Source organism: Peromyscus eremicus, chromosome 4, assembly GCF_949786415.1.
Source record: "Peromyscus eremicus chromosome 4, PerEre_H2_v1, whole genome shotgun sequence".
Classification (NCBI taxonomy): domain Eukaryota; kingdom Metazoa; phylum Chordata; class Mammalia; order Rodentia; family Cricetidae; genus Peromyscus; species Peromyscus eremicus.
In genome coordinates, this window is record NC_081419.1 from 117,687,273 (window position 1) to 117,715,130 (window position 27,858).

At 41.6% G+C, this 27,858-nt stretch overlaps 1 protein-coding gene across 1 annotated transcript; it reads left to right on the forward strand.

The window, feature by feature from the left end:
- Dstn (destrin, actin depolymerizing factor) lies at window positions 1-27,756 on the forward strand. The gene is made up of 4 exons (XM_059261537.1): window positions 1-131; window positions 22,298-22,605; window positions 24,356-24,432; window positions 26,551-27,756. Exons 1-4 carry the CDS (start codon window positions 129-131, stop codon window positions 26,658-26,660), a joined length of 498 nt encoding a protein of 165 aa, XP_059117520.1. The 5' UTR covers window positions 1-128; the 3' UTR covers window positions 26,661-27,756.
- The last annotated feature ends 102 nt before the right edge of the window (window positions 27,757-27,858 follow it).

Below are 27,858 nucleotides of genomic sequence, written 5' to 3' on the forward strand. Positions count from 1 at the left end.
CTTAATAGGCTCGAGCTGTCCCATCCGCCTTGCGCTCGCTCTCCTAGTCTTGCTACGGCGAGGAGGACGCTGCACAGACTTTGCCGCCAGGCTCCTAGCTCTCGTCTCAGAAGTCCGCCGCGGCGAACATGGTGAGTGACCCGCAGCTCGGGCGTCCGACGAGGGAGGGACCGCGTCCCGCGGCTCCAAGGCAGCTCCCGGCCTGCCGCCCGGGATCGCCTTCGGCCCGGCCTCGCTGCCTTCGATCCCGAGGTCTGTAGGTCTCCGGGATGGGCCGCGGAACCTGGGGACCGTCCGTGTGGGCGCACTATTCCCCAAGGCCAGCTCAGTGACCCATGAGCCTTTCCAACCCTTTCCACCAAAAAGAAAAAGAAGGATTTTATTGAACACCCTAGAGGGCGGGGTGATGGCTAGCGAGCGTGATTAAGAACAGGGTGGCCTTGCCGTGGCATTGTTTGTCGTATCTGGCAATCAGCTTCAGTGGCACTCTCGTTGGGCTTGTCAAGCTTGGCAGTGTCTCTTTTAACCCTACCCTGCCGGGTCCGTCCATCTGTAGCTAGAAATTTGCCTTCGCCTGAGAACATGGCTTTACCACAATTCTGGGTGCAAGGCGTGAACGTGATGTTGCTTTCCTGATGCAAATTTAAAAGCTTTCAAAAGGTTTATTTAATTACTCCAGCCCTTTAATAAGAGAAACATTCGTTGTTTTGAGATGATGGAGATTTTGTGTAATTTACAAACTTCTCTACTTCTAAACAGTTACTCTAATCTGCTGTAAAACAGTATCTCAACTGGGCGATCAGGTAGACCATTTTGTCGCTGTAGTCTGCACACACTGTTACCATTTTTGGTCAATGATTTGCTGGCAGGGCCTTGCCACAGTGCTAGAAATATTATCCTGTTGCTGCATCTGTGCGTTTGGAAGCAGTTGGTGCCCACTTATCTGTCTACAGAATGTTTTCACTGAATAACAACTTTGATTTTCCTGAGGATGTAGCAACTGGCTTGCAGGTGCAGGCTGGCTCATTAGATTAAATGAGTAGTTTTCTTGATAACTGACCATGCTTAATAGTGTCGTGATAGTAAGTCTTGTTCTTCTTTGGGTTTAATGCTGTACCAGCTACAAATAGATCAGGCCCTGAAGTCTTTGAACCTATTCAAGATTTTAAATGTATCTGTATATAGTGGTTTATATTAAAGACTCGATCTAAAGGCTTTGAGTTCTGGTAAGTTTGAGCACTCAGTGTAATGAAGTGCTGTGAAGTGGACTACTGCCTGCCTCCAGTCTGCTGATGTAACATCTTTTCTTTTAGTTGAGAATGCAAACTTTATATTTACAATAGGGCCAAACATTTTAAAAGTGTAAATGCTTAGTTTTAAAGCTTAATTTTCCTGTGTACATTCAAACAAAATGAAAGAGGAGTGAGTTGTATTTCCTGGTACTTGAGGGAGGAGAAAAACTAAAGGTGGATTCATTCTTACATCCAAGTGCTAATATATTTATTCTGGTCTGAGGACGTGGGTGCAGGAATGCCATGGCGCTTTGTGGAGTCAGTTCTCCTTTCACTGTGGACTCTGGGTATTGAACTCAGGTTGTCAGACTCGCCTGGCAAGTGCCTTCACCTGCTGAGCCATTTCACCAGTTCTGCGTGTGTTTTCAGCATGAAGATTTCAGAACACAGACTCTTACTATGTTTGATTTTATAAGCATGGAGCATCTCCATTCAGTCCAGCCAGTAGAGAATACTAGAGAGAGACAGTTTCTCCTTTATTATCCCAGATTCTAGCCCTCTCTATATTTGAAACCTTTTTAAGTTTGTTGGTGAGCTGCTTGGTGTTTTTCTGAGGCAGGATCTCACTCTGTAATCCAGAATGACATGGAACTCACTGTGAAAAGCCCAGGCTAGACTTGGACCTGGGCTTGCTATAGCATCCTGCTCTCTTAGCCTCAAGAGTGCTGGGATTATAGGTGTCAGCTAATATGCTTAGCTTCTCCCCTCTTTCCTTTGGTTTTTCAAGACAGGGTTTCTCTGTGTAGCCCTGGCTGTCCTGAAACTTGCTTCGTAAACCAGGCTGGTCTTGAACTCAGCAGAGATCCGTCTGCCTCTGCCTCCCAAGTGTTGGGATTAAAGGTGTGTGTCACCATCGCCCAGCTCCTCCTTTTCCTTTTTTGGGGTTAATAGTGGAGAGATTAAAGTTTAACTGCAGATGGGTTTGTTTTAAATTAGAAGAATTACTTCCTGGCACTCATTAAGTCTTCTAGAAGCAGTTGGAATAAAGGAAGTTGAAATTAGAAAAATGAGATGTCATGTTTTCAGATGTCTCGCTACAAAATATCACCATAAATGTCTCTAAAATCCCCTCCCCACAGGGGGAAAATGTACCCTCTGTTTGCACATGCCAAATAAAATTTCTGTGTGTGTACTGGGTGAGTCAGCTTCCTTTATGTGCAAAGATTACTTGCCAGCTCACCATTAAATTCCTACCTTTATTTGCTCAGTTCTATTGGGTACAGCTTGACATATCACATGTAGATTTGACTAGCCATTTCTTTAATCAAGGAATGCGTTTGCAGCATAGTTTTGTGGCTCTCTGGAAAGTAGGGTGTAGTCTTGCCTTGAAATAGAGTTACAGAATATGTGCTAATGTAAACCTTAACTTTACACAGACAGAATTCTTCTCCAACAAACTGAGCTAGTTGACTTGGACTGAATTACCAACTTATTCTTCACTTGATGATTCGGGAAAAGTACTTTTCACGACTCAGCTAAATAGGTTGGATATACATTTGTGTGCTCTGCCCCCCTCCTTTTCTTGTTTTTTCAAGGCAGGGTTTTTCTGTGTGGTGCTGGCTGTCCCGGGGAACTCTCTGTGAACCAGGTTGGCCTCAAACTTAGATCAGTCTGCCTCTGCCTCCCAAGGACCACCAGACTTGACCATTTGTGTGCCCATTTAACATGAGGAAGCAGATTGTAACAGATCAATTACCTCCTACAAATCACTTTTTCTTATTTTACATCCATCTTTAAAATGATTAATTTTGAAGCATTTTAAGCGGTGCAGAATAAAGATCCCTTTTATCAAAAGAAAAATCATGATTTGGGGGGTCATATTTTGGGTATTTGTTATCACTGCAGCTAAATGTACATCTTCCTAGTCAGTCTCTTTCCTCCCTTTAAAAAGGTACCACTCCTGTGTCAAAGATCTTAAGGTACTGGCCCAATAGGAAATGATTTCATTCAGGATGTTGCAAATTCAAAGAAGGTTCATGATGGAGAAACTTCTCCAAGAAAAAGATTTTGAACCTGGGCAGGTAACCCAGAGAGTCTTGAGGAAGGATATGAACAGATCTTGTTAAAGAATATACAATAGGCCTTTCCTTTCCTCTTTTCTTTCTTTTTTAATAATTGAGATGGTCTCACTGTGTAGCCCAGGCTGGCCTCAAACCTATAGAGATAGGCCTGCCTCTGCCTCTTGAGTATTGGAATTAAAAGGCCTGTCCTTAGGTGCAAGGTTCAGGTCCATTTCACCACAGCCACCTGAAGTTGATAGATTTCATTCTTTGACAGTTTTATGTGTTTAAAGAAAAAAAAAAACATTCATGTGTGTGGATACCTACATGTCTGTGTGCCATGTGGGTGCAGTACCCATGCAGGTCAGAAGAGGGCGTCAGATCCCTTGGAGCTGGAGTTAAATGGTTATGAGTTGTCATGTTGGAATTGACCCCAGGTTTTCTGCAAGAGCAATCAGTTCTCTTTAACTGTTGAGCCATCTCTCCAGCCCCTTCACTTTTCATGCTTTTAAGTAGACATATATACATTCACGCTGCATTAATGTGTTAAATTTTATATATATGCTATACCTTGCCCAGCCCCTTTCAGCTTTTTTTTTTTTCTTCAATTTTTGTGTTCTTTTGGGGAGGGCATTGGTTTTTATTACATTCACTTAATTTATTGTGTTGTTTACACATGCTTGCATAGGTCTATATGTAGAAGTTAGAGAACAACTTGCTGGAATTGGCTCTCTACTTCTTCCATGTGGGTTCTGGACATTGAATTCAGCTTGTCAGATTGGTAGGCAAATGCCTTTACTCTGAGCCATCTCACCAGCCCAGGGTGTTGGGTTGAACTACTGGATATTATCCCACTATAAAACTGTACAAGTTCATTCATCCCTCCATTAGTGGACATTTGGACATTTCTCCAGTTAATTCATCTATTTAAACTTTCTACCATAGTTGGTTTCCATATAACATTACTTAATTAATTAATTAATGTTACTTGTCCAGTCCCTGTGTGTCTCTCTTGGTATAAACACAGAGACCCTTGGGTGGAGAGCATGCATATGAATTTCTACTCCTCTTGGTATGATTTACTTTGCATCTCATTATCTATAGCCTTTTGCTGGCTTGAATGAGAAATGTTCCTCGTAAGCTCATGTTTTTGTACACTTGACTCCCAGTTGGTGGAAATAACTGATACACACCTCCTTTCTATTTCTTTTCACCTAATTTGAGCCTTAAATCCCTTGCCTCTCTGGTGTAAAAAATGGTTTCTATGTTTGACAATTAGTGCTATTTTTTGCATATATTGTACTTTTTTTTTTTTTAATTGATGCTGTGCATGGACCCCAAAGCGTCACCACATAATGCTAGGTAAGTAAGGTACCACTGTGCTCCACATCAGCTTGCATCTTATGTTTTTATATGTCTGATATACCTGTGAACCTGACTTCATCTGAGCTGGCTTTAGAGCTACACACTCAATCACTGACCAAAACAAAAACAAAAAGCCCAAGAACATGATTGTTAATGCTGGGTCCTCATACCATGGACTGGTATTCCTCCCTGTGTGTTTTTCCGGGCATCTTAAGCTGCTAAATCACAGAGGACAAATGCTTCCTCTTTATTTCACCTGCCATTTTCAGGCTTCTGGGGTGGTGGACTAGATAGTTCCTTCTTAGTTGGGGGCTACAGAGATTAATCTCCTCCATTCTATTCTTGTCTCTTTTTCCTGGGCAGTTCATTTAGCCAGAATATTAAAAACAAATGGAGAGATGGTGCGATAATGAAGAGCACTTGCTATGTTTCGAGGACCCAGGTTCAGTTCCCAGCACCCCCACTAGGTGGCATACAACCACCTATAACTCCAATTCCAAAGGACCCCACTCCCTCTTCTGGCCCCTGCAGGTACTGCACACACATGAAGGCACATACAGACAAGCAAGCATGCACCATACACATAATTATAAAATAAATAACCAAAGAATGTGTGGGAACTCTACTTCCTACTTAAATTTGTTGTGAACTAAACAAACAAACAAAGCCCACTTAAAAACATCTATGCAAAACAAACTCATTCTCATTCTCTGTTTGATAGGATCTTCACCCTGTGTAGCCAGCCCAGGCTGGTCTTTAGCACTCCATCCTCCTGAGTGTAGGGATTGCTTGCATATGCCACTTCACCAGGCATATCACCACAGTTTTCCATAAATAGAATTAGTTTCAGTGAAGTAGTGCTTAATAGTGTAAAGGATCTCAAACGTTTGTATTTTTATGCTATTGAAACTTACCTCCTTTCAGTAATAACCAAGTGTCTTGAGATGGAGCATATTATTCTTGACATTTGAAAGGCTCTGAGCCTTGGAAAACTGACTTGTATATATAAGTGCATTGTTTTGTCCACAAAACATACTCTAGGCTCTGTTCTGAGTGATTCAGTCTGATCTCAGTGTACAATTTGCTGATTTATATGTGAACCACAGAACATAAAACATGAGATTATTGAAATACTATGAGCCTCTTCTCTTTTAGATTGTTCATGAAATCCTATCTACCCAAAGGCTTATATCTAACACCAGGAATATTTAAGTTTCCTTCTGTCCTTGCTTCCTTGTAGTGCTGTTATAAGTGACAAGTTTTCACTGGGAGTTATGCTTCTGAATATTTTATTTGTCTTAAAATTTGCTGTGAAAAGTGTAGAATTAGAAAACTATATCAGGTTTATTCAGCCCAGTAATACTTCAAAAATCTAGTTATGTGCCTTAGAGTCTGCTAGACAAGGATGCCATTGAATTCAGCTTTTAATCTGGAATGATTCATAACTCTCCTACTGACCTAATCTTTCAGTGGCTGACATTGTCACTAAACATGCTTACATGTTGCTTACTCAATTCCTTAGTTTTCTGTGTTACGTTAAAATTTAAGAATTAAGTTTTAGTAATTTTAAAAACAAGTGAAAAGAATTTAGTGTCTAGTTGCAGGCCGGTAAAAGTCAAGAAGTCTGCTCCAGTAAGACATGAATGAGCACCTGAGAGATGGATACCTTAGTACCTCCTGCAGCAGGTACCCCATTGAAGGAAGACCATTCCTTCCAGCGTTTGTGTATTATGCTGTAGGTTGGACCTCTTTTAACCTGATCACAGAAAAAGAAAAATGAATTTTCTATCCTGGTTCTTCTATTGGCTTATCAATATAGTTAGCATTTAGTTTTGAATATTTTCCATATACATTTGGTGCTCTGGTTATAGAGCTGAAGTTGGCACAGGTAAGATTAGGCCATCTTACTTTCGGGCCAGTCCTTAAGCCATTGAGCTTTGAGGAATTCTCGTTGTGAAATTTTGTTTCAGGAATGTATATATATTTAATTCTTTTTTCACTGCTCCTTAAAAAAAAGTAGCCAGCAAAGATGAAATTTATTTAAACCAGTATAATCACTTACTTATTTGTGGCACTAGGTACCAACCCAGGACCTTGTGTATGCCTGGAATCACTCTATTAAGCCATCCTTAGCCCTATCTAAAATATCATATCAACATTTGACTGACAGAAATATTAGTAAGTTTTACATATTTTCATTGTTGGAAATTCTGTATATATTTTACACCTGAAGCACAACTCAGTCAGGCTTGGTGTGGTGTTCACCATTCATCCTAGCACTCTGGAGGTGGAGACAGAGGCAGGAGGGTCTTGAGTTCTAGGCCTGCCTGGATACTAAATAAGACTGTCTCAGTGTAAGCGCTTAAATATTCATTGGGCATGTTTGACTTGTATTTAGATACCATGACTGTGGTTTAAAAAGTAGGTTCGCATACCCAAGTTTCCCTAATACATTTAACAAATCTATTAGCAATGGAATGTAGAATTTTAAAGTTGTTAATTAAAATGAAATAAAATTTAAAATACAATTCTTTAGCCATATTTAAAGGAGTCACTAAACTGGATGTGGTTAGTGGTGGCCTTATTGGACCAGCCATATACGTTATGAATGTTTTATTCAGTTTGTGGTGGGAAGTTAGCTTGAGTACTAAGCTGACACTTTAATTCTTTGCACTTCTGCACATAATCTAAGAAGCAGTGCGAAGAATGCCAATTTATTTTTATTATTTGTGTGTGTGTGTGTGTGTGTGTGTGTGTGCAGGTGCCTATACCTGATTGAGTTTATATGTTACCACATGCATGCAGGAGCCCACGAAGACCAAAAGAGAGTGTTGGATCCCCCGGAATTGGAATTACAATTATAAACATCCATGTGGGTTCAGTCAAGTCCTCTGTAAGAGCAGTAAGCACTCTTAGTTGATGACCCATCTCTCCAGTTTCTTTTGTAATACCTACTAAGATGCTTTTTAAAGCCAGATTGTACCACTCTTTTTAAGATGGGACTGTACATATCAATAATGCAGTCCCTTTCTCATAGTAGCTCACATAGATGTTACTGAATTATAATGAATTTGTGATGAAGAGGGTTTTCTTAATTTTGATAGACAAGTTCCAATAGAGATGGATTATTTTAATTTTTACACTCCTGTTCTCACTTTTTTTTTTTTTCAAGACAAGGTTTCTCTGTGTAGCTTTACTCAAGGAGATCCGCCTGCCTCTGCCTCCCGAGTGCTGGTGGCCTGTTCTCACTTTTAAACAATGTGTTGGAAATTGAGGCTTAAGCATTGGAACAATTGAACAGCACCCCACCTTTGTATACTCATTACAATTCAATTTGAGTCTTTTCATGTAAATCCTTAGAGATGAGGCAAGTATTGTTGTGGTAACACTTGAAATGATTCTGGCATACAGAAACGCCTCTTTTGTGAATGAAATTAGATGGTATTTGCTTATTGGATATCTTGAAATAGCTTAAAGGCCCAACACACGAAGGACCAAGGTAACTTAGAAGTGTTAACTGTGTGTCAAGTGTTGTGTTCCCGTGTCCCATTCCATCCTTGGAGCAGTTCGGGCGCTACCTCTTCTCTTGAGCCGTACTGCCAGGCTGTTAGAGACATGGTTTTGGAGTCTGGTTTTGCCTCTTTCTCTATGGCCTTTGGTTAGTTGCTGTTTTGTTCCTCAGTTTTATCACTTTTTATTTTCTGCTGAATGAATGGAAAAAGCCAAAACCACTTATTTTATTTGAAAAAAATAAATAAATAAAAGGATTTTTGCCTGTCTGGTCCCAGGCAAGCTAATCCTTCATGGTAAGAAAGAGTGAGCTGTGTGAAGAATGTTTCAGGCAGGGGACCTCTTCGAGGGACCTTGAGCTTGGTGGTGCTTGGAAAGAAAGGCTTGTTGGGCTGAAATCCTACAGAGGAGGGAGAAAAAGTAGTGCATCAGCTTTGGTCGCTGTGACAGACTAGCAGAGTTAGTTGTTTAAAGGAAGAAAGCTCGGTTTTGGCTAATGGTGTCTGTCCATGATTGTTGGGCCCATAGCACTTAGGTCCATGGTAGCACAAAAGCATCCTGATAGAAATGTACAAGGGGCGGGGGGTGGGGGTGTGGGGGAGGGGGGGCCTGCTTGCATCATGGCTGCCAGGAAGCAGAGATTAAAGAGGCGTGGCCTGTGTCTAACCTACTTCCTCCTACTGACCCCACCTCCTAAGAGCCACTGAAGTTTGCATAGATGGACAATCCCTTTAGTTTCTCAGGTCTTTAAAATTTAAATTTGGGAGCTACTCATACCTCAACTATTTCACTTGTTAATGCTCTACCTGATAACATTGATTCATGTTAAATTTAAGTTCATTTCTTTAAAAGAAATGGTATCTTGTGCTTACCTTTATACATTTGCACCATGTCTCCAAAATAGTGTGATTTGTGAAATTGCCAAGTCAAAACCAATTGAGTGTTCTGTACAGAAACAACAGGGTGAATTGATAACCTGAAAACCAGGAGGGATTCCTTGCCAACTATTCACCCAACAAGGGAGTAGTGTCCAGAATATATTAACTCAGGAGCCAAGTCCCAAATGATCTGATTACAAGGAGCAAATGGTGTCAGGTGTGGTGGCACACATCTATAATTCCCTCATTTGGGAGGCTAAGAGGGAAGATTGTGAGTCCCAGGCAGGTCTAAAAAAGGTAGTGGCGGAGTGATATCAAATATAGTAATTAGATATTAGTTGATTTCATGTCTTGTTTTTGTGACTAGTGTTGCGGTAAACATGGACGTTTACCAGACATCTCTTTGACAGGCTGATTTGATTTCTTTTGTATATATAACTAGTGGGATAGCCACATTGTGGGAGTTCTATTTTTACTGCTCTGAGGAACCTCCATGTTATTTTCCATAATGCCGCACACATTCGCATTCCCACCAATGATAAGTGGCACTCACCTCTTTCCACATCTTTGCCAGCATGGATGTATTTAGGCTCTCGATGGTGGCCTTCCTCACAGGAGTGTGACGGATGGTGTTTGGTTGTGGTTTACATTTCCCTTCTGACTAATACAGTCATTTTTTCATATAATTGGCCATTTATCCTTTCACAAAGGTCTGTTCAGCTCCCCCCACCCCCTTAAATCAGATTTCTGCTGTTTTTCAGTTGGGTCTCTTGTCTCTTTTGGATCCTCGTCCCTTGTTGGATGAATGGTTTGCTAATGTTTTTTCATACTCCGTTGGATGTCTCTTCACTTTTGTATCCTTTGTTAAACAGAAACTAATTGGTTTGATTAACCCCATTTGCCTGTTTTTACTTTTGTTGCCTGTGATCTGGGGAAGTATATCCAAAAGCAATTGTCTGCTCGGTGTCTTGAAGGTCACCCCTGTGTCTTCTAATAGTTTCAGGGTTTGGGGTCTTTGATACACTTTGACTTTATTTTTATGTGATGAAAGATGGGGTGTTTTGTGTACGAATTTCCACATTTCCCAGCGTCATTCATTAAAAACTATCCTTGCTCTAATGCAAGTTTTGGGTGCTTTTGTCGGTGATTAGTTAGCTATAGATAGATTATGGGATTATTTCTGGGTTCTCTGTCTGTTCCATTGGTCTGCATGTGTGTACTCTTATGCTAGCACCATGCTGTTTTGCTTGTTTTCTCTTTGTAGTATGTTTTGAGATATGAGGTATTATGTTTCTGTTTCTGATCTTCTTTTAAAACAATTTATTTTTATTTTATTTGCGTTAGTGTTTTGCCTGCATGTATATCTGTATAATGGTGTCAGATCTTGGTGTTACAGACAGTTGTTAGCCGCCATATGAGTGCTGGGAATTGAACCCAGGTCCTCTGGAAAAACAGTCAGTGCTCTTAACTGCTGAGCCATCTCTCCAGGCCCCTGATCTTTTTTTTTTTTTTTTTTTTTTTGCTAAAATACTTTGACTACCCAGGTTTGATTTTTCTTTCCCTTCCCTCTCTCTTTTGGTTTTTTGAGACAGGGTTTCTCTGTGTAGTTTTGGTGCCTGTCCTGGATCTCGCTCTGTAGACCAGGCTGGCCTTGAACTCACAGAGATCCGCCTAGCTCTGCCTCCCAAGTTCTGGGATTAAAGGCGTGTACCACCACCGCCAGGCTCCATTCACTGTCTTGTGTAGCCTAGGCTGGCTTCATACTCAGTGTGTAGCCAAGGCTATATTTGAACTGCTGATCCTCCTGCTTCCAGTTCCCACGAGCTGGAATAGCAGGCATGTGACACCGTCGCCATCTTCCTTTTTCTGTTTTGTGAAGAAAACCATTGCTGTTCGGGTAGACAGTGCATTGACTCTAAGTCTACTTTGATAGTATGGACACTTTACCAACCAACACCTTGAACCCATGAGCCTTTCTGCGCTGTCTTTTCATGGTGGTGTGTAGACTCCACTGTTCTCGCTTCCATGTTTTGTGATTAGTATTGTGTATAATAGTCCACTCCCTTGGCTAGATGGAGGCCTGAGGGGTTTGGTTTTGGTTTTGATGGTGTAGTGCCGGTGATAGGGGAGAGGCCTTGTGCCTGTTAGATAGGGTTCTGTCACCCGACGAGCTGCGAAGGGACTTTTGTTGCTGTCCTTTCTGGCTTTTTGTTTTGGCAGTGGGGATTGCTTTCTTGATTCTTTTTTTTCTTTTTTCCTTTTTGCTCTGCAACTTCACTATTGGTACATAAAAATGCTACTGGTTTTGTATATTGATTTTCTTTTAGCTGAATTCATTTGTCAGTTTTGGCAGTTTGATAGTCAGACTTTGATATGGAGAATCATGTTGTTGCAACAGAATATGCACTTCCCCTCTGCTGTCGGCCACAGCTCTTTCTCTCGCCTTGCTGCCCTGGGTGAGACCACATTCTGGGTAGCAATGGTAAATGGGTGACTTTGTCTTATCCCTGGTTTTACAGGGAATAATTTTTGCTTTCTCCTCTTCAGGATGATGTAAAGACATTTTTACTTTTTCAAATATTAGCAAATCCATGAAACATTCTCTCTACTTGGTAGAACTAGCAGACACCTCATTTTAAGTAATGCCTTTAAATATTTTTAGCTGCAGAATCAAATGGGCCCATGGCAACAACTTAGATCACGCAAACTTTTAAATGTGTTGTTTTGTGGTGCATTGATTTCTTAGTCATGCTCTTGAGTATTGATTAGTATATATATTTGTATCTCTTACATAGCATTTGTCCTGAAATTTATGTGAAATATGATGCTCACATATTAGACATAAAAAATAAAAAACATTTATAAGTTTAAAGACAAAAATGCTATTAAACTTTTATTGGTTAAGTAAACCTATAGTCGGCAGCATCACAATCCTAGCTGGTGGATGGAGGATTAAGATGCGTAGGGCAGAGTAGACTGATAAAGATACTAACGGGATGGGAATGGAGATAGGTGATAGATTGCCTGTTTAGCATGTAACACGGCCTTGGGTTTGATCCTGGCACTGCATAAACAAAGTAACAATTTAAAAATACCCACTATCAGCTCTTGTTCTTTTGGGGGAAGTCCAGAGCAGGAGTCAACTAACAGATAGACAGTATCGGATAGCTCATACTACAATAATAGAAATAACTATAGTCTTCATCAGTACATGGAGGATCATGCAGATTTTGGTTAGAGCTGATGATGAAGGACAAATAAGAGCTGCCTTCCCAGAGGAGGATCTGAGCTGACCCTGAATGAGGGCAACCAGAGGAGAGGAGAAACTGTGTAGCACAACAAGAGAATGTGAGGTGTTCAGGGATGCTTACTTACTAATGAGTTCAGCTCTTAAAACAGCTCCTAAGGAGCGAGGAGAACTTGCGTTAGGTCTGCGGCAGGTCATCCTGCTGCAGCTGTGCTGTTCTAAAGAGACTCAGGACTTCTGTGATTGGAAATTGGTGGTGAATTTAATACTGTTTGGTCGGCTTTCTCCTTTTTTCCGTTTTTATTTTAACTAATTAATTAATTTTTATTTTTTAAAGATGGTTTCTCTGTGTAGCCCTGGCTGTCCTGGAACTCTGAATGGTCTCAAACTCAGCTGTCTCTGCCTTGAGTGCTGGGATTAAAGGCATGTGCCACCATTCCTGGCTTTGCTTGGCTTTTTTGAATGAAGTAGTATTAAAACAGAGTTAGCATGAAACATTTTCTGGCTCACTGGTATCTGATGCAGTAACTGCAGCTAGAGTGTGGTGTGGTGGCCCTTAGCTCCTTGGCCAGGCATCTTTAACCAAGGGCATTAATCTGTAAAACTGTACTTAGTACTTCCGGACATTTTCAGCTTATCAGGATATTGGAGAATCCCTGTGTGTTTCTTGACTAAGATATACTGGGAAGGGACAGTTAGGGTGAAACATACTTACTCACGTGCTAATCTGGTCATGGCTTTCTTCGTTGTGGGTGATAGCTTCCTAAAGTAGTGTAGTTGAGCCTTTTATTTTTGAGAGTATAATGTAATTACATGTATTCCTTCAGCCGTCCCCTGTACCTCTCCTGCTTTCCTTCAAGTTCACGGCCTCTTTTCGTTGTTGTTGCATGCGTACACACAAATGCTCTTCAGTGTCACCTGCACAGTCTGTATGATGGTACTGTATGTGTGTTTTCAGGGCTGTTTGGCCCTGGACGGAACCAATTGGTGTGCTCCTCCCTGGGGAAGGCCACCTTTCTGTCTCCCAGCTTCCCTCAGTTTCCTATAGTTCTTTGTGTAGGGTTGAGGTCCCATGACTTTTCCCCATCCAGTTTGGCATGTCCATCAGACGTGGCATCATCCTTGTTGGGTTCACATTTGGGCAGTCATGTTGGTGAGACTTTTGAATGTAGCTTCTGGCATGACTAGGAGACACAAATCTCACAGCAAACTCCCTGATACTCTGACTCTTACAGTCCTTTCATCCCTCTTCCACAAAGTTCCCTGAGCCCTAGGTGCAAGAGTGCTTTGTAGATGTGTTCATTGGGACTAGGCTCCACAGCTCTGTATTTTAATTGGTTGTGGTTTTCTGTCGTGGTCTCTGTTGTAAAGAGAAGTTTCTTTGAAGGGTGAGGACTATACTTATCTGTGGGTATAAGAACAAATATTTAGAGTGTAGTTAGAGATTGTGCTGTTTTAATAAAGTAGTGGTTGTAGATTGTCCTCTAAGATCCATGACTTCACTAGCACCCGAGTAGTTAGCTGGATTTCCAGACATGGTTTCCTCTTGTTGAGTAGTTCTTAAGTCCGGTTAGAGAGCTGTTGGTTACTACCAAGGTATGCATGCCACTGCTGCACCCTTAGGTTATCCTGGCATGCTGGTTGTTGTGGTTCATAGGGGATTTATGATGTCTTCAGCAGTAGGGACTTCCACCTCTGGGGGCAACCAAGGGCATCAGCAATAGGCTGTATGTTTTAGGAGTCTTTTGGACAGCCTGGCCAACAACTCAAAAGAGGACTTCTGAGGTCTGGTATTGAGGGTTTTGTTAGGTATCTTTGGCTCTTAGAGGGAGAATTGTCAATCCAGATGTGAAAGTTCATTAAAATTATGTATGTATATTTATACTGAGTATATTTAAAATGTTTCTCTCATCCATCTCTTTTTTGAGCATTTCTTTGCTATTTTTAAAAAGAGGTGTGTGTGTGAGAGAGAGAGAGAGAGCGGGGGGGGGGGGGGGGGGGAGAAAGAGAGAGGTGTGCAGGTGCTCGTGGAGGTTAGAAGAGGCTGAGATTCCCTGAAGCTGGGTTGGGTTCCAGGTGGTTGTGAGCCATGCAGTGTGGGTCCTGGGAACTAAACTGGATCCTCTGCAAGAGCAGTGAATATTCTTAACTATTAGGACATTTCTCCAGCCCCGTGGCATTGAAAATTATTTTATTTCTTTATTTGGTGTGTGTGTGTGTGTGTGTGTGTGTGCGTGCATGAATACCTGCCATGGTACACACATGGAGGACAGAGGACAACTCGTAGGCATTAGTTTGTTCCTCCCACCATGTGAGTTCCATGGATTGAACTCGGGTGGTCAGTCACACTTGGTAGCCAGCACCTTTACCTGCTGAACAATATTGCTGGCCCCTTTCTTTGCTCTTTAACCACCTAATATATTATTTATCTATTTTAGTTATCATGCAAAATACTAGGTTTCATTATGGCAGTTGGAAATGAATTTTCTTTCTCTTGCTCGCACCCTTCCATTGTTTCTGCAGTTTTTGTGCCATCCACCGCTGGTAACGTCCTTTCTGTTTCCATCACACGAGGTTCCGAGGCCCTGTCCCTTCCTACACCCCCTTTCCCCTTTCCCATCCCATTTCTAATTGCATAACCTATGTGCATACATAGACGTGGACATTCATATATGAGCGAGAACTGCAGGATTTGTTTTTCTGAGTTCAGCTTACCTCACTTAATATAGTAGTTTCTAGATCCATCCTTTTTCTTGGAAATATTGTAATTTCATTTTTTATGGCAATGGAAATTCCATTGTACACATACTACATTTTCAATGTCTATTTATCTGTTGATGGCACCACTAAATATTCACGAGAAGAGAGAGATGCCTCAGTTGTAGTGAACAGCAAACAGGGAATCTCTGATTGAGGAGATAGATAATCTGTTCTCGTTACCACCCTGCCCTCTGCCCTTTGTAGTGTACTCCATAAACTTGTTCCTTTTTTCTATAAATAAACAAATTCCTGTTCATTGGTGTTTTGCCTGCATGTATGTCTGTGTGACTGTGTGAGGGTGTTGGGTACCCTAGAACTGGAGTTACAGACAGGATTGAGCTGCCGTTATGGGTGCTGGGAATTGAACACAGGTCCTGTGGGAGAGCAGCCAGTGCTCTTAACTGCTCAACCATCTATCTCTCCAGCCTCCAAATGTAAGTTTGAACCGACAACGTGGCTTGCTGAAGAGTTGAAGATGCTGTAACTGGATCTTCTGGTTAATAATTGTAATAATTAGTGTGCACTTACTGAATGGTGTTGCGAAACACTGCATTCCAGTGCTTGGCGTATGTGGTTCCACCTCTCCTCTTGAGTTAGACAATGAACAGCTCTGACTGCCCTGGGGGATGCTAGAGGATGATGCTAGAGGATGCTGCAGGATGTTGCTCCTCTGCAGAGAAAGATCTTCTAAAGTGAAGCATTCCCAGTTCTGCTTAGGGGACAAGTGTAACCAGTTTTGTTTGTTTGTTTAAGGCATTTTCTCAACTTCTTTAAAGAACATATTCTCAGTTAATTGCAAATGTGTCAGAATGATGGGGCAGAGTTGCTTTTCCTGCTCTCCATAAGCTTTTCCAGTTCTCACTTCACTTCTTTCCCAGCAGTCAGTGCTGCTTCCATAAGTCGTAAAATACAACTTCTTTTAATCCACCTGGAAGAATTAAGCCTTTGGTTAATTTGCTTAAGTTGAGCTGTTTTGCATGAAACTTTGACTTTTCATTTTTATTGCTTTGAGTCTTCGAAACAAATATAACATATACTTTCAATAAACAATGCCAGGTTTGGTGGTGCACACCTGTAATCCTAGCACTTATGATGCTGAGGCAAGATAATTATTAATTTGATGCTAGCCTGGGCTATATAATGAAACCCTGCCTCAGTGTGTGTGTGTGTGTGTGTGTGTGTGTGTGTGTGTGTGTGTGTGTGTGTGTTAGCAGTTTGTTTCCCTCAAAATTGCTTCCTTGCCATCAGAAATAGTCAGCCATAAATAGATTAAATACTCAATGTGAAATCTTTGCCCTTAGAGGCATTGATCTGTTTTTTGCATAGTATAATAACTGAAGTTCCAAGTGACATGAGTCATTAAAAAAAGTGTACTATTTCCCAAGACAGAAAGTTATGTAATAAATTTTATAAATTTGTTTGCCCAAAACATACTATTTTAGTATTAAGTCAGTTTTATGTACTGCTACTTCTTACATTTCTTAAAAATCAAATTAATACTTTATTTTCTTATTGGCTCCGATTTCCAGTGCTCCAGCTCGTGGTGGTGGTGACCACGATAGAAGGCAGAGAAGAACTGCCGGCCTAGCTGTCACTGGCCCCCATGTCTCCCTAGGACAGCTGGAATGGGGAGTTTGTAATGGAGGGTCAGACCTCAGGGTGCCTGGGAGTCTGCCTTCCTTTTTGTGTGGTCACTTACTCTCTTCTTTTCAGTAGGACGACTAAGCTGGAAAGGTCAGAAGACTCTGAAGAGAATGAGCTCTGGAATTCCAAAGTCACAGGCAGAGGGATCTCTATGGCGGGGCACTCAGGGGGGCATCACACTGATTTCACTCAACTCCCCGTTGAATTCCCATCTTTCTCAGCCCTTGGCAGGCAGCTCTTCGGCACTGTCCTGTCCCTCACCGCTGGGAGGCCTTAGCAGTAGCCAGCAGCCCAGCTGTTGTTAACCCTACCTCTGCGGGTCCTGGGCAAGGCAGGATATAAACAAAGGGACCTCGACCCAGCTTGAAACTCCCCAGCTCCTTTGAGAAACTGCTGTGAGAAGGAGCCTCTGACTGTTCTGTCAGTTTGTTAGTTTACAATTCTATGTCTGCTCTGCAGTAGTCCACTTTTCAGACACTTTAGACTCTTAGAAAAACCAGGTTTTAGAAATTAATAACTTTCTTAGGTAGCTAACTGGCTTTTATTCTGTTTTCTTTAATTAGGATTAAAGTGTGGTGGATTTTAATAGTGGAGCCGAGGTGAGGTGTCCTACTTGAGTGTAGCAGTGAGAAATGAACCTCTCTGATGTTCGGGTTTAGGGTGGCCCGCCGTTGGTGACAGTCATGTTCAGGTTTGGACTGGTTCCGTGGTTAATGTAAAGCCTCAGAACGTGATGACTTAAGTTTCAAAGATTGCCACTCGCCCTTATGGTAGAGTTGAGAGACCTGTTCTTTCAGGTGAGTCTGCCATTTCCAAGGTTCTGCCCAGTGTCTGTATTATCTGTAGCATGATTTTGTGTTTGACTAGTGACTGAGGACCATGTACTTCATGAATCTTGAATATTGATTGAATCTCTCAGTTGGTGAGTTTTTAAGAGAAGATTTATTTTATGTATATGAGTGCCCTATCTGCATGTACGACTTTTATACTAGAAGAGGGCATTGGATCCCACTATAGTTGGTTGTGAGCCATCATGTGGTTGCTGGGAATAGAACTCAGGACCTCTGGAAGAGCAGCCAGTGCTCTTAACTGCTGAGCCATCTCTCAAGCCCCCCAGTTGGTAAGTTTATAAATGCTCCACCGAAAGAAACTCAAGACAAGCATATGACCCACTGGGCTTGAAGCAAGGTCAGCAGCAGCTGTTCTGACGCAGGGCGGAGTGTGGATTCCTGTTCTCCAGTGGTTCCTAGTCCGGAACCTGGAGAAATTTCAGCTGTGAACTCCATAGCTTTTTAAGGTAGTCAGAGCTCTGGTGGAACAGTCTATTTTTGCTCTCAGATTCCTTCCAACTCTGCAGCAACTTAGTGTTCCCTGGGTCAGAGGATTTTCAGTGCTCTGTATTGTTTCAGCTCTACAGACTTGAAGTCTAAAATGGAATTTGATTTGACTTTATTTAAAATAAATTTACAGGCTCTTGACTGCTGAGCAGTTAAATATTGAGTGCTAGGGAAGCATAGTGACTCTCCAGACTCCAGTGTCTGGGCCTGCGACGAGACTCGCCTTGATGTCTCAGGGTACAGAGCCACTCAGGTGAGTCCACACAGTGGTCCAGACTGCAGGGGGAGGTCTGCTATAATGCTGTCAGCCTCTTCTGTGACCCTGTGGAGTTGGGCTTAAGAAGCCATGAAGGGGCCCATAGGTTGTGCCAGGTGTCTGTGGCACAGATCCTTGCACTGAGGCCACCGGAATTTGTAAAGGACTTTACTCTTTCATCACACCTTACAGGTGAAAAAGTAAATACAGCAGAGAACTAAAGTCGTAATCATATTTCATCGAGTTTTAGGGCTAAATTTTAACAAGTCACCTGGATCTTACGCATGTAGGTTCTTAGGCTCTGCTTAGCATATTGTCACACCCCACATATTGTGACTTAAAAACCAGCACAGGTGATGTTTCTGGTAGAAAAGGCTCAGACTCTGCCCAGGTTGGAGCCAGCAGCTACACCACAGCTACAGAATTGTTTGCTTTGTTTTCAGTTACAGTACACAGTTGATTTCTAAATCAGTTTCCAGCTTTGTTTGAGAGACTTAGATACCTTGGGTATATTCAGATACTGGTTGAATAAATAGAAAGCTTCCAGTGTTGCCCAATTATCAGAGGACTGAATGGACTGAATGGACTCAGTAGGTATTTAAAAAATACTAACAAATGAGAGCACATGAAGACGAGAAGGAAGAGTTGTGGGAGGATGGGGAGGAGTTAGCGGGAGGCAGTGGGGGATGAATGGACTCAAACACCGTCTATGAATGGTAAACTTTAAACTATTTTAAAAAGAAAGGCTTGGTTGTTGGTTAAAAGAAACTTAGATGTCAGCATTATTGTAGATTAGAGAGGAATTGGAGTCTGTTTCTAGTTCTTCCTTGATGATATTTGATCATTATTTTCCATTTCTTGCAAAGATCAGAAAGCACTACTAAAGCATTGATTCTTGAAAATATAATAAGTATGCATGTGTAATAAAAATGTAATATAGTATAGTAAGGTTGTATAGTTTTTGTTAGTTTTCTATCCAGTATTAATTTTCTGGCTGCCACTGTATTAAAGTGTGCTGTTCATTTAAAGTAATTGCATTTATAAGAAAAATGTGTGGATTTGGTTAGCTAGGTTGGAGGAGCTTGTGAGTAGATGTGGATTAGATAGAACTGCAGCGTATGTTAACATTTGGATGATGAAATGCCAAACCACCTTAATAATCAGTGCTAGGTTCCCAGTAAATCCCACTCCCCCCACTTCTTGCAGGCATCTTTTCTCTTGTATTTTTGTGACTGGGTCTCACTAATGTAGTCCAGGCTGGCCTTGAACTGGTTATCTTCCCGCCGTAGCTGTCAAACTGCTTGCTTGGATATAGGCGTGTACCAGCACAGCCAGCTTCTTTCACGTGTGTTTAAGGAGCAGTTTATTGCAGAGCATTCCCATCACCCCTAAAAGAAAATGGCCAGTTTGCACTCAGTCCCTTTCCTCTTCCCATGGTCCTGGAAACTGCCAGTCTACTTAGAGAGTCGCCTTGGGGGACATGTGACATAAATAGACTGATGCTGCATGCAGCCTTTTCTCTTTGGCTTTTTTCTTCTGAGTGTGATGCTTTCTGAGGTTCATTTATGCTGTAGTGCGTCAGTTCCTCATTTGTGCTTTACAGTTTGAAGGGACTGCATTTAAAAATCCCTTCGCTTAATGGACTTTGGGGTGGTTTCCAGTTTTTATCTGTGTGAATAACGGTTCTGTGGACATTTGCAAATGGTTGTTCATATGGACACATTTTTATTTTTATTTCTTTCATATGTATACCAAAAACTGGAATTCTTAGGTGATCTATTAACTCCATGTTTAGCGCTTTGAGAACTGCATGGGGGGTGGGGGGGAGGTGACCTGTTTGTAATTTTGCTGCTGTAATGAGATTACAGTTTGTCCACACTCGGTAATATTTGTTAGTGGAGTGTGTGTGTGTGTGTGTGTGTGTGTGTGTAGGACAGAAGCTGTGTTGAGTGTCATTATCACTCTTGGCCATGTTTTTGGAGATAGATCTCTCTGAACCTGTCCCTTGGTGTTTGACCTGCCAGCTCCCAGGATCTTCAGGTCTTGGGTGACCCCGTCAGTCCTGGATTGTTAGCACAAGCCATCAGTCCTGGATTGTTAGCACAAGCCATCATGCCTGGTTTGCATGAGTGCCTGGGATGTGGGTTCAGGTCAGCTCAGTCTTTCTTTTGAAGCCATCCCAGTAAGTGTAATTTCTGATTCACATTTCTCTAATGACTACTGATGGAGAGCAATTTTTCCCACATGCTTATTGGTCATTTGTGTCCTGGGATGTTCTTTGAGAAATGTCTGCTCAGATCCATTGATCACCCTTAATTGGGTTCTTTTTTGTTACTGAGTTGAAAAAATTCCTCATATTCTGAGTTAAAATTTCTTATGATTTGCAAATCTGATTCTGTAGGGTTTTCTTCACTTTTTATGCACTCTGCCTCTTATATAACTTGGTATTAGTTTTGCTTATCAGTATTTTTACATTATTTATTAAATCTTTCTTTAAAATTATTTTTATTTTATGTGCATTGGTGTTTTGCCCACATGTATGTCTGTGTGAGGATGTCAGGTCCCCTGGAACTGGAGTTACAGATGGTTGTGAGCTGCCATGTGGGTGCTGGGAATTGAACCCGGGTCCTCTGGAAGAGCAGTCAGTGCTCTGAGCCATCTCCCCAGCTCCCTGTTTATTAACTCTTTAAACTTGTACTCCGTGCTTTAGAAAAGCCAGTGTAAACTAAGGTAGTTAAAGCAGCACACGGAACAGTGGCTGTTGGAGTTAGTGTCCGTAGCACACGACGACAACGATGACGGACAGAAGACAGAAAGGTTCAAAATTACTTCAAGATCTTTTGGCATCAAGAGCTTGTTAAACTCCCTGATCCAGAATAACAAGTAATAACATGACTAAGGGCTACTTTTCTGGTTAGCATAATTCCCAATTAAACTGTTCTGTTCATTATTAACAGTAAAACTTTTTCATTCTAATCTCAATTTATGATTTAAATATTTTCTCAATGAAATAGATGTATGTGTACATATGCCTGTGAGAGAGAGGGGGGTGTGGGGGATGGGGAGGCCAGAGGTCAACCTCAGGTGTTGTTTCTCGGAAACTGTTCATCTTGTTTTATTTAGTGTTTATGGATTAGCCTTGGCTGGCAGGCTGCTAAGCCCAGGGCTTCCGGTTGCTGCCTTCCCAGTATTGGGATTCCAAGTGGACTAGCATGCCCAGCTTTTGCTGTGGGTGTCGAGTATCGAACCCGGGTCCTTTTGGCTTACATAGAAAGCATTTTGTTGACTAAGCTTTTCCTTCCACGTGGTAAAATGAAATTAAAAGCAAGCAATTACTGAATATTGATTAGAGCTTTGAAATCTTTACATAATGCTTTTTTTGTGAGAGAAAGAAATGTTATAGGACTGGAGTTTTTCCAGCTAAGAAGCTGAAACCATCTGTTCTGCTTCATGTAAAAGATTTTCAGGTATTACTAATATACAGACTAGGAAAATGATCTCAGTTAAGGCTCTAAGAAACCTGTAAGAAAAACAGTTCAGGGTGGGTGGGTAGCTGGGTCAGTAGAGTACTTGCCCAGCACACAGGAAGCCTTGTATTCAGTCCCCAGCACAGTGTTAACAAGACAGTGTCAGACGTCTGTAACCACAGAACTTGGAAGGTAGGAAGAGAAAGGTGAGATGTTTATAGTCATACTTGGCTACACAGAGCCCTTGATGCCAGCCTGGGATCCATGAGACCTTGTCTCAGAGACAGACTGGGGGGTTGGGAGTGATGACAATATTCAGCTGTTGAAGAAGCCCTTTTGAGATTTTTAGGACACTGAGAGGCTGCTACAGTCAAGACTTCCCCTTACCCCATGTAGTGGTGAAAATGACTTACACAGTATGTGTAAGTCTGAAGTCAGTAATGGTCGTATAAGTATATGCCAATCTGTAGCCAAAATGTGTATTTTATATTTGAAATTATAATTGTTATAAGCTTTTGGCACATTTCTGTTCTCATTATAGGCCTCAGGAGTTCAGGTTGCAGATGAAGTATGTCGTATTTTTTATGACATGAAAGTTCGGAAGTGCTCCACACCAGAAGAAATCAAGAAAAGAAAGAAGGCTGTCATTTTTTGTCTCAGTGCAGACAAAAAGTGCATAGTTGTTGAAGAAGGCAAAGAGATCTTGGTTGGAGATGTTGGTGATACCATAACTGATCCTTTCAAGCATTTTGTGGGAATGCTTCCTGAAAAAGATTGTCGCTACGCTTTGTATGATGCAAGCTTTGAAACCAAGGAATCCAGAAAAGAGGAGCTGATGTTCTTCTTGTGGTGAGCACTTAGAACACCGAGCTTCTGTGGCTCTGAGCTCTTGGAGACTAGTGGGGACCAGAATGGTACTGGTGGTGTTGGGGGTTGAGCCAGGACCATGCATGTGCTAAGTATTCTCAGACCCCTCAAAATAATTTGTATCGAAGCTACTCAGGTTCATTGTCAAAATATTTGCCAGCTTTTATAAAGTGTTAGTTGTATTGACAGTTTAGCTACATTGTCTACTAGAAAGAACACCATTTTAGGTAGTTTATTTTGTGGATTCTTAGAACTCGTTTCTAAACCAAAATTCCCTGCTTCTACCAAATGTTCCTACTGGTACAGCGAAGCCTCTCCCTCTTCAGCATGTCAAGCTGAGCATCAGCCTGCTCTACTGGGTACATATTCTTCACTTAGGTTTGGTAGTTTATTTCTTTTGACGAAGCTGATGCCATTCCTTCCTCATTGTGGTTTGCTGTGTGTTCTAGTTAGGTCCCCATTACCTACATAGGGATCTTTAATTTTTAATTTAAATTTTAATTGATTAAAAAGATACCTCTGTATTTTGAGGCAGGGTCTCACTGTATAGTCCAAGCTGGCCTGGAACTCAACAGTAGCTCTTCCTAGTGCTGAAGTACAGGCATAGTCTACCATGCCCAGCTAAAATTCACTGTTTAGCTGAATGAATATCTGTATTTCCAATTTGTAGCCATATACAACTGACAAACATAGAGCATTTCCATTGTTGCAGAAGACTCAGCCGAACAGTGTTCTCTAGTTAGCATTTTAAAGTGATTTATTGGCCTTTTCTAGTTATTCTAGTCTTTTTAAGTATTTGACATTAAGCCTTAGACAAAAGTCTTGTGGCCAGGCATGGTGACACATACTTTTAATCCTAGTACTTTGGAGAGAGGCAGAAGGATTACTTTGAGTTCCAGGCCAGCCAGGACATAAGGGGTCTAAGACTGCAGGTCAAAAACATTGAGATTTGAGGGAAGGTAATGGTAGATTACACATCACTTCTGTTCCACTAAGGCTCTACAGTACTCTGGTAAACCATGGCATTGTGAGTCCTGCAAGCGTGAGGTCAGGGATCATGTGTAGGAACGGACAGCTCACCACCCATGGAGAATGGTGTATAAAGATAAGTACTGAGGGGCTGGAGAGATGGCTCAGTGGGAAAAGCACTTGTGTTCTTGCAGAGGACCATGGTTGGTTTCCCCAGCACCAACACCAGGTAGCTCAGTTCCAGGGAGTCTGATGTTCGCTTCTGGCCTTTGTGAACACCTGCGTGCATGTAGTACACACACAGACAAGTAGCCACACTCATAGACATAAATAAAAATAAAACTTAAAAAGGTAATTATTGATAAGCCTTAAAGTTAGTAGAATTTGGATTTGAATGAGGTGCATTCATTAAATTTTATTTCTCCTATACACCAATTATAGTGTTAAGGCCTGGGGAAACAGTTCTATGAATAAAAATCAGTAAAGTCCCTGCCTTTGGGGAATTCAAAGCTATATGGCAGGTATGCTGGCTAAATAGGCTTTTAAACTGGGCAGTATTTTCTTTACTTGCTTTTTTCCTTTTTGTACCTTTTTTCTTCACTGTTATTGTACATGTGACCATCTATAACATTACCTTCAGAGGTGGGAAATAGAAAACTCGTAGATTCTGAGGCCTGTCTCATCTCCACTGGAGATTGTTGAATACAATGGAGGCTGTACTTTCTCTAAAGCAGTCCTTTCATTCTGGCATCCTTCTGTCTAGGGCACCTGAACAAGCACCTCTGAAAAGCAAAATGATCTACGCAAGCTCAAAGGACGCCATCAAAAAGAAGTTTCAAGGTATGGGCTAGACTCACTTATGAAGTTTTATGGGTATAGTGAATCCCACAGCCAGGACTGCAGTGTCTCCAAAACTCCTTCTTTGGAGAGCTTTGGCAACAAAGAAGGGAGATATGCCCATGCTCCTGACCCTGTTCCTTCCCCGTTGGCTGTACATCACGGTATCACTGGTTTTAAACTAGGTTCTCACATAGCAGTGGGGATCATTAGGTTTATGTTATTCGTATTTAATTGTCTGCTGCTGTTTTTGAATGTAGTCAGTGACAAAGCTGTAGCTTTACTGTTCGTTCAGTGGTATGATTTTAGGTAATTGATTCATCTGGGTCCAAAGGAAAATACACCCACCTTGAGCTGGCCAGTTGTACTTGACTTGCTGCTGGGTGGCTGGGGTCTGGATGAAGTGGCCTTGGCCAGACTCCAGCCAAGAGAAGACATTGGTATGGGAGAAGGAGCATGAGGCACAAGGGCTGTGTGACCCTGGCTAGAACCAGTAACCTCATGGGTCTCAGCTCTGGGGCAGGAGGCTTGCTCTGAGTGTTCTTCTGCCGCTTCCCTTCCACTATGATGGCCCAGCAGCTGAGGGAGCTGAGGTAACAAGGGTTTGCCCAGTGTTGGTGTCGTTGCTTTTCCGTGACTGGCTTTTGTCATCTGGGAGAAGAACTGGTTCGCCCTAGCTTGTTTTAGTGAGTTAAGGAATTCCTGTTTCCTTTCCCAAGCCTTGCTGCTGCTCAAGTCAGTGGGTTCTTCGTGCATTTAGGTTGATTTCGGGGCACCATAGTGTGCTCCCTAATCTGTCAACTGATGCTTTAAATGACTTCTCAGCTTCAATACTTGGATGAAACCCAAGAGTTAAGGGGAATTGCTACATAAGACTTGATTTAGGGATATTAAGTGATAGACACCTTGAAACTTTTTTTTAGTGGAATCATCAATGACTTTCTCAAATTAGTCCAAAATTGTCTAAAAACTGACCTGTTGTACTTTGAGTAAGAGTTTGAGAAATGATCTTCAATGGTAGACTAACTGTTTACAACATAGCAGCTCTGTGCTGAGACCGCTGTGTGCGAGTGAGCCCGGGTGATCTAGTTCTACAGTGTGCTGATGGAACTGTCCTAAGTGTGTCTGTCCCATCAGTGCCACATCTTGTGTTCACTGCCTTAGGCATGGTGTGTGATGCCACTACAGAGCTGTTTTCTATAGCAGTGTTTTAGTTTATGCTTGCTTTTTTTTTTTTTTTTTTTAAGATTTATTCTATTTATTTTGGTTTTTCGAGGCCAGGTTTCTCTGTGTATCCCTGGCTGTCGGGGAAATCCATCTGTAGACCAGGCTGGCCTCAAACTCAGGGATTCACCTGTCTCTGCCCTCCAAGTTCTGGGATTAAAGGCATGTGCCACCATGCCTAGATTCTACTTTCTTTTTAATTATGTGCACATGTGAGCATCAGTGTGGGTTCATGTACATGTGAGTGCAGGTGCTCTCAGAGTCAAGAAGAGGGCACCAGATGCCGTGGATCTGGAGTCACAGACCATTGGTTGTCAGCCACACTAGTGCTGTGGACTGATCTCTGGTCCTCTGCAAGAGCAAGAAGCACTCTTAACCATTGAGCTATGTCTCCAGCCCCCATATTTCTATTTCTTTTAAATATCAGGAAAAAATTACTAGGCCTGCCTCTTTATTGAAATATGACATTGTTAGTAAAGTACATATTATAAATTATTATAGAACTCTGAATGTCCACGACTGAACATGATTGTTTTATATAATTACCAGCCCCACAGAATCTTCCTTGATGCTCACTTTCACTGGTACCATTCCCTACCTTTTCCTGAACCCAAATGGTAACTGGTACCGAGGCATCTAAGTGGATACATTAGCTGGGGCTGATTTAAAATTAAATAAACGGAGCCAAAACAGGATGTCCACTTGTTTTTCTGGCTGCTTTCAGTCAGCATTATGTTTGTGAGGGGTCATCGTTTTGATTCATGTGCTTATACATTATTTCTTCCACAATTAGATAGCATTCCATGGTCCATAATATGCAAGGGTCTTTGGTTTCCTACCTTAGAGAAATAAGTAAGCTGCTGCATAATTCTAAATAGAATTTCTTTTTCTCTCTAGGCATAAAGCATGAATATCAAGCAAACGGGCCAGAAGACCTCAATCGGAATAGTATTGCTGAGAAGCTAGGTGGCTCCTTAATTGTAGCTTTTGAAGGGTCCCCTGTGTAGATCATCAGCCAGTGCCACGACTTCAAAGCTTCCATTTAACACTGTCCTTTCAATATAGAAGCAAAGCATATAGATTTAGGCCAGGGTCTCACTGAGGGGAATTTGTCTTGTCATCTTTTAGAGTAAACTAAAAATTCTATAGATATGTGCAAACACCACTACCCTATATAAATCTAGCCTCTAAAGTTTCATTGATGTGGAATTAAATTCTTATTGGCCAAATACCTATTTTCATGAGGTGACCTGTAAAGATTTTGTTAAGCTCAGGATTTTTAATAACACAGTTCATAAAACAGTACAAGGCAATGTGAAGAGAACTGCTAATCTTCGCTAACCTCAGCAGTTAATTTTGTTTCTTTTGCTTAGAAAACTGATTGTAATCTATGCATAATTTTCATCCAAATTCTCTATTTTTCCTTGACTTAAACAAAATGAGATATAATTTTCTTTATAATGTGTACAACACTAATATAAGTGTTAAGACTAAGCCAGGCAGTCAGTCTATCATGGGTGTCGTAAGACTGCTTCAGAACTGTCTGCTTAAAATCCACGCTGGTCTTGCAGAGCACCATGCAGAGCACAGTGCTGGATGCAGGAAGCAGCCCTGTACCTGCAGTGAGAGGCTCCCTGGGCTGGGAAACTGCTTACAGTGACTTTGTGTCTTAGAAATCATGGTTTATCCTCAGGAGAATGTTCAGTGTCTTGTAACAACTAATTATATATTGCAAATTAGGGCTTCATTGTAATCTTTTTATTAATGACAAATGATAAAGCAGTGTATTAATAAGCCAGGGTGCTGTCGATCTCTAATTTCTTCTTCAGAACCATGCTGCATCTGGTACAGTAGGATGTGGAAGAGTGTTGAGTATGTTTCCTCTGGGGCCTGGCAGGGTGCAAATCCTTAGAGCAGTTTACCAGCTGTGTATGAAATGGGAAGCAGGTACCACGGATGACTCTCACCGGAGACTTGCCCAACAACACTTGGAAGTAATTGTCACCACCACAGGCATGACATGGAACAGTAGAGATGCACAAACAGCTGAACTTAGAAGTAGCAATGCTGGCTTTATGTAATAAAGGAAGCATTTGTAACTTACCTTTTGTGTGATTATTTGTCTGAATTAGAGATGAAGAATTTGCCTTCTGTATGTTTGTTTATTGCTGTGATAAAGATCATGTCCAAAAGCAACTTGGAGGA